Source organism: Zerene cesonia, chromosome 10, assembly GCF_012273895.1.
Source record: "Zerene cesonia ecotype Mississippi chromosome 10, Zerene_cesonia_1.1, whole genome shotgun sequence".
In the NCBI taxonomy this organism is placed as follows: Eukaryota; Metazoa; Arthropoda; class Insecta; order Lepidoptera; family Pieridae; genus Zerene; species Zerene cesonia.
The window spans coordinates 5,118,263-5,131,156 of NC_052111.1; the positions used below are offsets into that span (position 1 = coordinate 5,118,263).

General features: G+C 29.3%; 1 protein-coding gene across 1 annotated transcript in view; it reads right to left on the bottom strand.

Annotated features, from left to right (window-relative positions):
- LOC119829568 (facilitated trehalose transporter Tret1-like) overlaps positions 1-4,411 on the bottom strand; it is a 12,028-nt gene extending 7,617 nt beyond the window's left edge. The window contains exon 1 of the mRNA XM_038352138.1: positions 3,936-4,411. Within this exon, the coding sequence (XP_038208066.1) occupies positions 3,936-3,987 (52 nt within the window). The 5' untranslated portion in view covers positions 3,988-4,411. The remainder of the gene's footprint in view (positions 1-3,935) is intronic.
- Positions 4,412-12,894: the final 8,483 nt, after the last annotated feature.

Genomic DNA, 12,894 nt, shown 5'->3' on the forward strand with positions numbered 1-12,894 from the left:
TAAGTGGATCGTTGTGCAAATTGTTAACGTGCGATGAATATTATGTTTTAAGTTACAGACGAAAATACTTATGTGTAATGTTTTAATGTTCATTCACGCCGACAAACGCATTTAAGTGTATTTATACTTTATGTATGTGTGTGTAAACTGAATAAATTATTATAGGCTTGTATCACAAGTCCGGGGGCATATGGTGCGGCGGGAGGGAGTCGCAATTTAATGCGATTGGCGCTTGCTATGACGCAACTTATTCAGTTCGTTTTAAAACTGCGCGCAATATGAAAATTAGTAATTATTTAAATTTGTCATGAATGTTTTATCATATTTTTGTTGTTTGTCTATATGGGAGAATATTAAGAGCGGCTTCCAAATTCACAATGTCCATTTACGGTATTTCTATCGCCAAAAAATATATATAGGTATCTGTTCTAAATCAATAATATGTCAATAAAATTTCTTTTGTTTTTTTTGCCTTATATGACCACCGTTTTAAAGTTTTACGATTAAATTGGCAATTTAATATCCATAATTGTATGCATATTTTCATATTTTAACGTATAGGTACTAACGTTATTTTATGAGGACACGTGATTACAGATCATGGACTATAAACTATGACCACCTATGTTATTCTTGATCAATCCATGTCAACGATCTAGATGTTGATGAAACAGTGAACAACACTGTTTCTAGACAAATCATTATAACACATGCTATAGAGAAGGATGATTTAGATTTCTTTTTACGAAATAAGTTCCAAGACTATTGGATGATTATTGACATTTTAGTTTGGCGTGGGTAGTATAAAATAAATCGAGTAGATATATTGAAGGTATTTATGGCGAAAACCACATACGAGACTTTCACATGTTACAAGATTTTCCTCATAAATGCTTATTGATGTAACACGTGCCTTTCTAGTAACATGCACGTTTTGTAGAAATTTGTGAGTAGGCAAAACGTTAAGACTACATTCATTTTCAACAAATTGTTGAAACATTTATTTATTGTGGTACCTAACTGTTATCCTGAATCTTGGGAAATCACGGGATTTTAAAACTAATTAGCTATCGATTTTGACTAGCTGTTTTATTTCATTTCAATATAAGCGCACTTGAAATATAAAATTCTATTAAATATTTCGATAATTGGTTGATATTATTATTTATACACTTATTAATTTGTGATAAGCGTTCGTGATCTTTTCCGTCAAAAATAGATAACGAAATGAAAAAAAATTATTAGTTATGAGCATAAGACAAATTGCAATCTGTGGAATAACAAATGCGGTGAAAGTAGTTTTTCTTAGAAACGCCAATGTTGTTGCCTGAGACAAACAACTCAATAATATTTTCTTAGAATTAAATCGTTGAAGCATTAATCGTTATTCTAGTGTTTATAAACATCTAAAGTTTCTAGATATTCCAACATTAAATGAATTGATAGGGTTTATTTACTGAGCAATTGTTAAGGTGGCGATTGTAAGCGAGCGAAGGTAGCGATGTATAGACACGAATTTGTAAACAACGCAAAAATTGAAATCAATTAAAATTAATCCTCAAAAGACTAACCTAACTATATATAACATTGACTATACCTAACATTGATAATTTCACAAACACCAATAACAATTTGATAAAAGAAAGTTAAGGAAACAGTTATTTTAACATGAAAACCAAGCGAGAAATTGTCCAATTAATTTTATAGTGCAAATCGCCAATTACCGGCAATGATCTAATTAGATTCGTGACCATGAATAAACTCACCGAAAAGATTTCCTCGTGTGAAAATAGTGTTATTGAACAATGTATAATAATAAATACATTATTACAATAGCTAATAAGCGGTACTGATTGTATAGCCCCGTATCTAATATTGTGTAACAACAATAAGTTTGTTATTTACTCGCTAATTCTTATGGAAAATAGTTATATTCATGGCAGTTATAAATATATTGCCCTTTATTTTTTTTTCGTTATAATTATAATTGAATTTATTCCAGAGTAAATGACTAATGTGAATTTGTATTGTGGACTGCATTCACTTAAATATACAGTTTATTGTTTCTTTTATATATTGTAGTAAGTAAACATATGGAAAGCTGTTAATGTTTAAAAATTAGACCTAAAATATTACTTTTGAAATATGTTTAAGCCGTTAGACTAGTTTTTACGTTATTTTAGTTTTTCGAAAAGAGTTGAACGATGATAGATGAATTTTTTAAACATATTTAACTATTTTCTTACATCGTACCAATTAACAAAGTTCCATTTAATTAATATCTTAGCTGCAATTTTAAAATTAAATCACTTAGTAGTGAGATTGAAAATCAATAAGTCTACGAAGGCTTAAATCATTATTAGGGCCGTTCAGTATCGTTTACGATTCTAGGAAATTGAAGCCGACCAAATAAGTCTTAATAGAGGAGCTGTAAATTATTGCTTCCCGTGCAAATCTTTGATGAAGCAAATATACTATTTTATTGGGAAATAGAGAAAGTACATACATTTTTTTATTTAAGAGCGGTCAACCAAGCTGGTGCTTCGCCAGTTAAAATTTTTGAAGGATAAGACTGGAGAAATTAATTGGACATTTTTACTTGGAAGGGCGTTTTAAAATGGGCCTCAGTAAAGTATTTTGATGTTTGATTGCTCTACCTGGAGTATGGTGAATAATACATTATTTTTTGTTTATGGACACAAGTAAGCTACTAATTTTCAGGGCAAGCGAAACTTAAATTATCGTATCAATGAACGAATATAACATTTGTTAACACCTCTGATCTAATTTTTCATTTAAATTCCGTTATATTACGGTGTAAAATATTGTCTTGAAAGATAAGGCTGCACTCTTTCGAAAACATCGTATGTTTAATTATATTTTACAGTAAAATCAACAAACATATTTGCATTCTTCAAATTCTACTAAGTCATTATTTGTCCTGCGGTTATGACTCTTATTATTTTCATATAATAATAACACTTAATAATCAAATAAAAAATATTTGCAAGTATTTGCGTAGATACCTAATTGATACCTCAGCAAACATAGATATAAAATATTGCGCACTAAGGTAAAAAAAAGTAATAAAAGTCGACTCTACATTTATGGATTGGGCATGTCAATAGCCAATCCCTATATATAGGTTATGAATAGGCGGGTTTCACCATTTGAAGCGTTTTATAATATGCCACAATTTTTTTGAATGCAGCCAGCATGTACCTGGGAGAAGCCTTTCTAGGAAAGCCCTTTTTAAGTCCATTATACTAGAATAGTTGGCATATTTCGTGGTTTGAATGTAAAAAAAAATCTATATGTTTACAAATCATTGATAACAAAACTTTGAAGATTTTAATCGTCTTCGGTGGCGTGAGAATGAAGTTAATCAGTGACATAGTTTTAAAATAGTGTATGGGTGTTAAATTTAGAAAAGCTTTCATCGGGATTAGTATAGTAAAAAAATCTATGAACTAGTAGCAATCACTCGTTTATATCATTTTAGAAGTCGTGAATAGACATAGACACATGTTGTTGTATGTTTTTTATGTATAGCATTTTATTTTTTTGTGAGTATGTGTTGAAATTAATTAGTATTCTTCATTGTGTGGTGCGATGTATAAAGGTCATGGGATCATGCTGTGATAAGAGCAATGTGAAACTAATAAGCTCATTTGACGTATGTGAGGAATGCGACACGTTTCATTAAAATGTCGAGAGTCTGCCGACACTGGCTAGCCTCACATACGTTCGCAAAAAAACGTGACTGCGTATAATGCTGTGTTCAGCTTCTGTCTCTACCAGGAAAGCGTTACATGACCACGCTATTTATAAACTGAAAACTGAACAATACACATTGTAACTATAAAGATTGGTGCTCGAACTGCAATGAACAGTCGATGCCGACGAATTCCTGATAGGTTAGAAAACGAACTTACCACATAGCGCTGTTCCATATTCCTTCCAATGTGAACGAGTTTTTGCTGTCATTGCAATATGTTCTATACGTTTTACAAATCTATAAAATTTATTGTATCGATTGGAATGAGATTATCTTGAGCACTGGATTTTTAAAATTAAAATTTTATAAAATATAATTCAACCCCATGGTAAAATATAAATAATAACAGAAGATACTAACTAAATATCACAATATAATATATTCGATCTAAAATTTATTGGAGTTTTTTAAAAGCAAACGTTATAACCGATTTGGCTTCATTTTGGAAGGTTTATGTGTTGTTGGTCTGCTGATTCATAATGCGAGAAAACGCGCAAAATATGTTAACGCGACGGCAGCGAGTGAATAACTGAACGAAGCACTGTCGGAGGCGAACGAACTGAACGGATCGCACACAGCGGAATGGAATGAGGTGAATCGGCGTAGGCGCACGCTTTTGCTCCGTGTTTATCGGTCGGTTTGGTTTGCCGGTGACTCGAGCGGTTCTAACTGATAAGAAAAAGGTTGATATCACATAAGTTTCTATCGGGACGCCGAGCGCAGCGCGTCAGTAGCACGCTTATTGCCACACTGCAAGAGTCATCCCGCTTTCGATTATTCTCAAAGACAAATATATTTTTAGACAATATAGTCCAAAAATATCTCGAACAAAATGAACGGACATGACGCTTACGAGACAATAGTTTATTGGCATAATAACCGCACTATGTGACAATGAAGAGTTTAGGACCTTGGTAGGCTTAAAATAATTAAAGCATTGATATCTTTAGGGGCCTTTAATATTTTATGTTGTTTATATTATTTGAGAATTATCTAATCAAAACTATGCGAGTATGCGGATTTTGTAAGAAATAAAGAAGCAAGACTCATTTTTCAAAATAGTTTAAATTAGCTTTTGGTTAACAGGTTAATATTTTCTTGTAGGGTATCTATAAAATATATTGAATTACCGTAACGATTGTTGAAAGGAAAATTTTATAGTGTTATACAACTATATATAAGTACTATTTATTGCTTAATGACGTATTTCTTGTTTGCATTACTCGAGATAAAAATAATTGCTTTTATCCACTACCTACACTAAAGCACTTTCCTATCTTGGATATCATATTTCGATACTTTTTCAAAAATAATTTTTTTTATTTATCGATATTTTGGTACATTTTATTAATTATAGAAGTAAACCATTTTTCTTAATAATATCTTGAAAAAAATATTATAAAATTTGGTTGCAGTTAATAAAAAAAGGCACTGTATATACTGATATGTATTATAAGAAATTTAGAGCTGCGGCTGTTTTAAAGATCAAAGAATTTTAATGTTTTATTATTGAAGTAAATATTTATTTATTATCTTGTTTATGTGCTTAATAATTAGTTTTACAGAGTAAATTTTAGCTCATCATTTAATATTTAAAAAAGTTAAATAAAAGTAAGTTTTTATGGAACGCGGTTTTTCATTATGCTACTAAATGGTATTGGCTCATTTACAAACAAAGAAAAATAGAAATATTTATCTCTACTTTCCTTATATAAGCACAATTTACGATTCGTTATTTCTTTAAAATTATTATTTAAGACCTACATTTGCACTTTCCGTCTAAGAAAACATTTTTAGAACATTTTTTGAACATTTTTAGACGGGAAGTGCAAAAAGTAAAAGATTCATTAAATACTCGTATTATTTAAACTTTTAACATGCACAATTTCAAAGTTTTATAATTGTTTCCTCTGACAAATTATTGCGAGTGTATGTGTAATTAATTTTTGTTATTTATTAAAGCATTATTTATGAAATTTTTCACTAAAACACTGCATTAAAATCACGTCACATTTATCCACTTTGCATTAATTTTTCTTGGTGTGCAATTCCACCATGAGCTGACTACATAATGACTATTTATTAATGTATTTTATAATAATACCTTCAAGATAATACTTACCTTTGTCTTTATTTTATTTTGATAACACGTAGGGGCAATAAAGATTTAGTGTAAAGTCGAGTCCTATCTTGTTGTGTCGTAAAAAGAAAATTTATTTTACAGTGTTGAATCGTTTAGGTGAACAGAGTGACACGTGAAAACGGATTTAGTTTATTAGTAACAATAATTATTGTTGAATAAAATTATTTAAACGAAACATGTGATATTGTTTGTTATTATTTTTCTTTTACTATTTGGTAAGTTTTCAGTTTGTAAAATTGTACGAGTTTTTCCGTAAATAAATTAGAGACTTGGAATATATTTAAAAAGTAATCATGTTTTTTATTATATACGCTTATGTTGAAATTAAACCGAAATGTTTTTAATTTTTATTAGATTGCAAAAATTGTTTCAAACGGTAGCAAATATATTTAATAAAAAAATATGCAAAACTAATTTAAAAATGTTACTAACGTTTATATTAAAGTTTATAATAAACTAATTATAACGATTAATGATCGTTTATGGAAGTTTGTATTCATATTATTTATAATTAATCAAGATATATAAATATCTTATGCTTGATGCTTGATTCTAAAAATAGTTATGTATATATATACAGTATATACTCAATAATAATTATGATGAGAGGACATTGGACATCATAAAGAAAAAGACAATTGAAGATATTAATGTTGCCAATTTAGTTATAAACGCAGTATACCGTATAGCATTATGTTAACTGTGGTAACACATTATATTTATTAAATATAGGCATGTATGAAAACCTGTGAAACAGATTTTTATTTTAACGTCAATTCTTATTGATAAATGATAACGCAAATCGGCCATTTAATAAATAGAAGTTTTAACACTACATCAGCTAAAAGCGTATTTTGAAAATGCCTTAATTTATATGTTCTATAGCATTTAAGAAGAACAGAAAAATGTATGCTTCTGAACAAACGTTTATATTTCAATATGTTGAAAAGAGAATACTACAATTTGATACAAAAGGAACAATCACAAAGAAACCTGTAAACATTTTTTAACTATTGTAAACCATTCTATTCCGTGTACCGTGTATGAAGCGTGTACGGGATTACCAGAATACAAGTGGGCGAAATACACAACTTGTCTTTGTTAATTAATCGGATTGGATAATGCATTATGCACAATGCTTGTTAGCTTATAATATCCATTACAGTCCTTGGGATAAGAGCGTGTTCAATCAAATCATCAATTATTATTATAAAAAATTACTAACATATAATTAATGGGTGTATTGTTATACAATTTAAATAATATGTATGTAAGATTCTTTTTTTGTAAATGTTATAAGTGCATAACTAGATTATGTTTCTCGAAGCTTGCAGTATTTTGAATGGAAGCAACAGTCTTTTAAAACTGAAGTTTGTTGAATTGCGTAATAAAATATTGAAACAATAAATAAAATGAATGTAAAACATAAACACAACATTGTAAAGATGTAGTATTTAAGTATCATTCATATCTACATCTATACTCATAATATAAAACTGAAAAGTTTGTTTATTTAAACGTACTAATCTCGGGAACTACTGACCCAAAAAAAATGATTCTTCGTTGGATGGGTACGTGATCCCCGAGTGCTATAGGCTACATTTGTATTTAATTAAGTTTGAAAACATGCTTTTTATCTACTTTGGGGAATGAATTGGTAAGTTTTAATGAATTTAAGCTGATAATGTGTATGGAACTATTATTACTAATATAATGACTTACATTGTAAGGGGTTTGTTGCTCTCTATCATAATCAAAAATGCTCTAGTGAGTCTAATTATCGCTTTTAACTTCACATAAATCCTAATTTCAAGTACTAATAAATTATTATCTTTTTAATTTACACACATATGATAAATTGATACAAAAATCTTTCGATTGCTATATGTCGCGGTTTAGTAAACCACACAATCTACGTTATAGTATACTAGCTGTTCGCCCAGGTCTTGCCCGTAATACATATATAGCCTCAGTGAATGCAAATTCCTTTCTAATAGTAAAATAAATTTTGTAATTGGTCCAGTAGATGTGTGTTAAAACACAAATGTATTTGTATTAAAATCTTTCTTTCTTCATATTTCCTTTTCACGCTTACCTTATGAATAAATAAATAAATATTTTTTTTTAGTTTTATAGCATTGAAATGCTTTATAAATATTTCTGTATGTGAATAATATATTACTGACTATTCAACACAAAATAATAATGATAAATAATAGTTTTTACGAGTCAAAGCGCTTCTTACAGATATCTAGTTGAGTGAATCGATGCCTACATTTGAATTTGAGTTTTAGAGGTTTGGAAGTACAGAAGGATGTTAACATATGTACATGAAATAAATAAGTACAGACAGATGTAAAATACACCTGTCCCTTACCCCACATTTTATTATAATATGGTGTAAATTATGTTAATGAACCACGGATAATGAGGATAAACGTCATAACAACCTTTGCTAATTAGCTTAAAAGCTTACATTTAAAAGCTTTGACTTATTACGTATTATTATAATAGTGTTCATTTAGATACTCCTGGATCATCAATTTCGAAAATTATACAATCTGTACTCTTCATAGCGTAAACCGGTCGTATATAATTAAAATGAAAGTTCAACTAATTATATACTGAAAATTTTAACTAAGATTGAAAAAAACGTTTGCCTTTTTTAATTTATACTACGGGGACATTTCAGACTGATCTTTGCGTATCTTAAGTCGCATAATTAATGCTTTTTATTTTTGTAACAATGAAATAGGTTAAGCGCTATCAAACATCAGAGCTCCACATGTGGCTTTAGTTGCAAAATCGATGAACCAATGCGCATTTTTTGGCACAAGTTTCTATTATTGTAGTAATATTTTCATGTACTAAAAGAGCTCTTATAATACCAGTTAGATTCGGGGTTTCCAATTATATATGTAATTGACGGGTTACAATATTTATCCATTGTATGTATTACGTTTTGAATAAGTTGAATGACCATTCCATCCATATAAAATTTTATTTTTTTTTACAATAGAAAATTACAGTTCAAAATTTTGTAGAACCCGAAGAGCAGATAGAAAAAGATTCCATGTTTGTAAGGACAAGAGTGCATACCAACATGCGCCCACTTTCAGCCGTATCTTATCGAAGTTGTAATAACATATTTAACTGTTTTGATCAACAAATAATATAAGTTTTATTATTTGTTTAAAGGGAAGGGAAATTTTAGGTTCGTCTGTTAGTATAATGTTTGTTTGCAGTCCACGTTATATTTCTTTAGGGATTAAGTCAGTCGAATTCCGAAATATTTACTCTAATAAATTTGATAACATGCTTGTTTATATTAGTATGTGTGTACGTAGGTACTTAGATGGAACTTACAAACGGATAAATAATGATTTCAAAATCATTTCTTCTCTATGTTACCTACTCATTCTCATTATCACGCCTCCTACCACAATTATTAATTATGGTAGATAAAATCTTACAGCTTACATGTTCTATGAATTAAATATGTCAACGATGTTATATATTTTCAAATGTTTTATACGTAGATTTAAGTAGGTAATAAAAACATTTAATTTAATTTATCTATCTTCCGGGTTAAGTACACAGACGTAAGCAGATGAAAGGTGTTATTGGTTTATTTTTAAGAATGACGTATTAATTCTTTATCACAGGCCAAGCTTATTAATTAAAAAATATATGTATCATTCATTGTATCTTTTCACGTCGTTTACAAGTAAGCTGGTATGTCGACGTGATATCAGCCGTTCGACACGTGAAGCTCACACACATCAAAACTACACAGCGTGCATGTGTGCCTCATTACTCATTAATACACACCGTTATAACACTATTGGCATTCAGCATGTGTGGGAGATTTATAGATGCACACAAGTATGCTTACATGCGGGGACGAATACTGAAAATTTACATTAAATTGCTTTGTTGCTAGCGTGATCTGATGAAAGCCAACAACAGAATTGTGCAAATCGTGTCAAATAATCTTATCGTTGGACGTGAAAATGTGTATCTTGGTAATGTTTAATTGACGTTTATGACATGTTTTTGAAAAGTAAATTAGTTTTACAATAATTAAATTCATTGTTCACCAACTCGACATTGAGATTACGTACTTATATCTTACAGGTGCACTCATACTTAGTCACGTGACTACATATACATCATAATCCTAATTATAGATTTACTTGTATGTGTTAATTTTGTAGAACTATTAAATATTCAGACAAAAATAATAAAGTTAGCGTCATTAACTAATGAAAAGTCCTCAGTTGCGCAGCTTTTTTGTTATAAATTTTGTTATAAAATAGGTGTTATTGAGTTAAAGTTTTTACATCTAGTGTAAAACGATTAATCATAGACACTTAAACTTTTATAACCACATTTGTAAGAAAGTATTCTTATAAAGTCTTATAAACATAATGATAAAATAAAAAGACTTATTTCGTATGAGCTGTGGAGTGTATATCCCAAATCAATAAGTACATACGTAATTATAAAATTGATTTTGAAAATTTTGAGTTGGGAAAGAAGTGAATGCTATATCAAGTTTTCTTATTATGTGTTTATTAAATGAAAAACATGATAGTGCGAACACCTTGACCCACTGACATTAAGTGATACGCGCGTGTTGGTGTAGTTTTAAAAGAATAATAATAATAAATGTTCAATAATGAAGCGGGTGAACTGTTATCTAGATGTATTTAGATGTTCCACAGTGACGTATGAACACACCCACAGCGATAACCGAATGCTTGTACCTACTGTAAACATACTGTAAGTCAAGCACACTACACGCTGTGAATAAATATGATTCTATTTTCTAATGCGTTGAATAACGTCACCCCTTGTTGATGTTTAGATAATTAAATGATAAATATCTTCGGGTAAATTAATGTAAATTTCATGAATTTGACGTTGAGGAACAACTGAGCGAAGGTGATTCGGTTTTTATCTTGTTTGTAGGTTTGTAGTATTATAACGCACTTATGATTGTTTGGAAAAGTAGATTTTTCTTTATTGGATTATTGGATAAAATAAAACTGTTTTTATAGGTTATATCTGGTCGTTTATTAAAAATATTCGGCGTCGTTTATATTAAATTAATTTGAGCGAGTTTTATAATACCTTTAAAGTATATGTTCCACTAAAGTAAAATCGATATATTCTTATACTAATTTAATAGTGCGTTAAAAATATAAATTTGATTTGATAGAAAAAGAAATCACAAAAACATTTCTAAACGTTCCTTTGAAATAATAAAACCCATTACATTTCCCATTAATTCTGTTTTTGAATTCTTCTTCAAGCAATTTCAAGAAAATTTTGTGTCTGAGAATAATACATACGCATGTGAGTGTGCCGCCCTGTCTACCTGTATTAAAGATTACACTAATATAATGTTGTAGAAGTTAGTGAGTAAGTATCTTTGATTTATTTGAAAGCTGCACGTAGATCGAGAAGCCGCATGTGTAGTTTATGTTTGTGGAAGTAGTTAGATTGTGGATGTTGTCATTAAGGAGAGAAAAAGAAAATATGTCTATATTTCTCTGAATAAAACTAAACACTGCAAACATAATTTTTTGTAGTGATTCAAATGTGATTAATATTTATTTTCATGCAATGGCTACATTATTATATTTCTACTCATATTTAATGACTTAATATAAAATTATTTCGCCCAAAAAATTTGATCGCCTACGCAATTTGGCTGTCGTGCTTTAGTTAGATGATCTTTTACAAATAATTCTTAGTATATATAGGTATAATAAATGAGACAACAGCTACAAAGGTTGTTTAATTAATAAATGTATTAAACAACTGTTCCCAACAAATATGCAACCGGTCGATATAAACTAAGAAAATATTTAAATGTGATCTGTGTAATTGTAACTTACCTATATAATATAACATAATGAATACATAATTCTAATTTTAAAATAGCTATTTCGACTTCACAATTATTATGATATAGTTAGGATAAAATCAAGATGTTTAACCGAATAGAAAGGTTCAATAGCAAATCCGTGAATGGGGTCGCTAAAGTTATCAGATATAACTCTTGCTTATTTTCTCTCCCTCATTAAAAAGATAACGTTTTGTTATTGGTTATAGATAACCGCCTGAATCATAGTCCCTTCTTTGAACAACTCTATGATCCTATTAGATCCTACTAAACTAATATTATAAATGCGAAAGTTTGTAAGGATGTGTGTGCGTTTGTTGTTATTTCACAAAAACCTACTGAACCAATTGCAATTAAATTTGGTAAGTAGATAGCTGGATAACTGGAATTACATATAGATAACTTTTTATCCCGATTTTCTACGTGATACGGACTTACGCGGGTGAAACCGCGAAGCGCAGCTAGTTTAATATAAGCGAAAGATAAGATTCTTCATTTAAAATATTCTCGAATGAATTGGTAAGTTTAATCTCAACAGCTTAGTTAAAATTCAGTGAAAGGAAAACATGAATAGGTAGAAATTTCATCCATGTTTCTCTTAAACGTATTGAAATGATTAATTATGATCTTTATATAAATCGGGTTTCTAGAAGGTGTTTTCTTTTTCCTTTGAGTCGGAAAGTTAACAATCTTTTCCAAATACAGCGAAACTCTAAGTCACTAAAGATTCAGTGATAAATAACATTAACTTCATATTAATATAGAGTGCAATTGATATCAGATAAATAATATGTAATTGAAGGCATTTATTAATTTATTTAAAACTATAGATAATATATAGTAAGTGTTTATGAACGATTATATACTCATAAGAGTGTAACAAGTTTATACTTCAATTTTTTTTTATAAAAAATTGTGCTTTTTTCCGACATCGACTTGTGTTTATTAATGATATGAATAGTACTAATTATTTACATTAGTTTTTTTTCGAGTATGTAATTTTTTTTGCTAGATATAATTTTTTATATTTTTCGTAACTTTTGTTCCAATGTGTACACT